At 54.3% G+C, this 2,844-nt stretch overlaps 1 protein-coding gene across 1 annotated transcript in view; it reads right to left on the bottom strand.

Moving 5' to 3' along the window:
* The window catches only part of Akap8 (A-kinase anchoring protein 8), a 19,146-nt gene extending 16,319 nt beyond the window's left edge, over positions 1-2,827 (bottom strand). Inside the window, exons 1-2 of the mRNA XM_010640058.3 lie at positions 2,560-2,827; positions 264-302 (exon numbers count right to left, since the gene is read on the bottom strand). Coding sequence (XP_010638360.1) covers positions 264-302; positions 2,560-2,578 — 58 coding nt within the window. The 5' untranslated portion in view covers positions 2,579-2,827. The remainder of the gene's footprint in view (positions 1-263; positions 303-2,559) is intronic.
* Positions 2,828-2,844: the final 17 nt, after the last annotated feature.

Genomic DNA, 2,844 nt, shown 5'->3' with positions numbered 1-2,844 from the left:
AAAAAAAAAAAAAAAAAAACTATTAGACTTCAGTGCGCATAAAAACTTCAGTGTAGACACCCTTGCACATCACTGTGCACTTTATACTGTATCTATCTATGGCTAGTTCTGTACTATGGCGACTCTATGGCCTGTAAAGCTGAAGACATCTACTATCTGACCCAGTATAGAAAAAAATCTGCTGACTCTTTGCCTGGAACTGCCATGCTAGGCCCCTGGGTGGGGGAAGCCAGAGTCTTATCCATGACGAAGGTCTCTCTTACCCTGGGTGTTGGCAGGTCCAGCACTCCAGGCCCCATATCCTGCAAGAAGATGATTCTGTGTGTCAAAATCCTGTTCATCATAGTTAAGAATGGGGCTTTTGAAGCACTGCAGCACTAAAGGGATCTCCTCACAGGCACTCAGCGCCCACCTTACAAGAAGGCAGCATAACCCAGTGCCTTCTCTCTAAAAGGTACTCCTCTCTGGCTAATTGCATTATCTCATTTCACCAGGCTGAGTTCAAAGCAGAAGGGGGAGGGAACATGGCTTGGCAATCAGTTCCGTCCATCACCTGCTGAGGGGCGTTAGCATAGAATCTCCCAGCTCCCAAACCTCAATCTACAACTGAGGATGACACATGTAGGACAAGGTCCCACAATCTGGCCCACACAGCTGGAAAACCAGCTCAGACTGCCACCAGATACCCCATAACTGGGAGCAAACTTCCGAATTTGCTGACATAAACCACGGCCCTTTGGGTTTCACTTCTATGTGACTTTTAAACCCTCCAATTACTCTCTGGGTCTTCATCACTCAGCCTGGCCCTAAGGCACCAGACTGCCCTTTTGTCCCGCTACTCAGGAGTATAAACCACACTTTATGTCGGTGTCCTTACAGCCCAGCACCCAGCTGTCCACATGTCAAATGACTATTTCGATGAGCCCAGGATGTATTCTCATCTCCCTCCTCAGGACTCCCACCACTAACTGAATAAGCAGCCAGCAAATGTTCCGGACTGCTACTCAAGATGAGAGAACAAAGGCTCACAAGTTGATCCATGATCCTACTGTGACTGACATTAGCCCTCCGATCACCTTTGAAGGCTACACTCTTGCCAATGGTACAGTAAAAAAGTAGAAAGCATATTCTAACAAGTGACCAAGCAACCTTGGGGGTTCTATGAAAGGCACTGATCTTTTCATGTAATCTCACATTTCTTGAGACAGAAACCAGGAAGGCAGCAATATCTTAAAAGGTTTCAGGAGGTAGCAAGTGGGGGACTACCACCCTCTAGAACAAAGGTTCTGGCAAAAAATACCTGGTAGGAAGGCAAAGAATGGAAGATTTAGCCAGGTTTTGAAAGCCCCGAAGAGCCAGGTTGTGTGTTCCCTAGAGTTCTACAGACACCCAACCACAAACTGCAGGACTCTTCCTCAGCAATTCCCCTTAAATGGGATCCTGACACTTCTCAAGATCCAGACCTTGCTGGGATGTGATGGTGGAGCACACCAGTAAGGTCAGCACTCTGGGGGGCTGAGGTAGGAGGATCCCAAATTTAAGTCCAGCCTGGGCAACTTAACTGAGAGCAGCTCAGTGCGAAAGGCCCGAGTTCAATCCCCGTAGGGGAAAGGGGATGGGGGAGGAAGAAGGAGGTCCAGGCCTTCTCCAGGACTGTAGCCAGTATTAGACCACCAAGTTCTACTACTGCGGAGCACCACCTCCTATGTTAATTGTTCCGTTGGCAAATTTGGCTTTCAGCACAGGGCAAGGTCTCCAAGAAGGGTGGGACTCCAGAGACAGGAAGTAGGAAGGTCCTATGGTAAGCAAGCCGTGGAGCCAAATGGGAAATGGGCACGTTACCTCCTCTACCGCCCCTTAGCTCCTCTAGGCCACCATAAGGGGCGACCTGAACAACAGCCAGTCTGTCATCTAAACCGGAATACAGCTGGTTTCCAACGTCGCACGGGGAAACTTAATATCTGGCCCAGTCTCGTCCTACGCCGTCGTCTCTACAGACCACCGCCGGCACGCACCGGGCTGACGCTCGGCTTCCGGGATGGGCGCCCCGGGCCAAGTGCGCCAGCCGCGAGCACCGCCGAGTTCCCTGGGTCCAGCTAACACCCAAAAAGGGAGCACGGAGCACCCTACTCCCGGACCTCGGCGACGGACCCCGGCCGCGCGCTGAGGCTCCGCCCCCCCCGCGCCGCCATTTTGTGGAGCCCTCGGAAGAGGAAGGCGGACAGCGAACACCGAGGTCGCCAGCGCCGGGTCCGTCCGAGTTCCTCCAACCTTTCGGGATTGTGATGGCCCAGACAGCCCGAGGAGCCCCCAAACAGCACCGTAGCGGTGACTCCCGTCTGCCCCCTCGGGTCCTGCCGGCCAATCCGCTTGCGGCGCCCAGAGGACCACGGCGCCGTTCCCCCAATGGCCTGCGCGCGCGCCGTGGCCACCTCTCCACAGAGCCGCTGTGCGGCTACCGCGCTCTAGCCGAAAGCCCAGGGATGCAGAACCCGCGTGGCGGCGGTTTCCCCTCCCAGGTCGCACCTTCCCAAACCGCGCCGAAGAACCAGTACTTACCTCCGTAGCCTTGCTCCATGTTTCCGACACAGCCCGCCAGCAGACCCTTTTTCTAGCCTTCCAAAGGACGCATGCGTTCAACGTACCTTCCACGGTCCGCTACTGGAAGACCAGAAGGGCGCGTCACTTCTGTTCCACGCTCCTATTGGCTGGATTTCGCAGAGGCACCGCCCCACCATTCCATCTACTTTCTGGGTAGATAAGGAACAGCACCCGCAGCACCTTGGGAATTGTGGTCACGTGACGGGGGTCAAAGCAACCCCGCGCAGGCGCGCTCTGCCTGCC

The sequence above is a fragment of the Fukomys damarensis genome, unplaced genomic scaffold (assembly GCF_012274545.1).
Source record: "Fukomys damarensis isolate Sample0158 unplaced genomic scaffold, DMR_v1.0_HiC HiC_scaffold_37, whole genome shotgun sequence".
NCBI lineage: Eukaryota > Metazoa > Chordata > Mammalia > Rodentia > Bathyergidae > Fukomys > Fukomys damarensis.
This window is presented reverse-complemented; position numbering and strand designations above follow the sequence as displayed.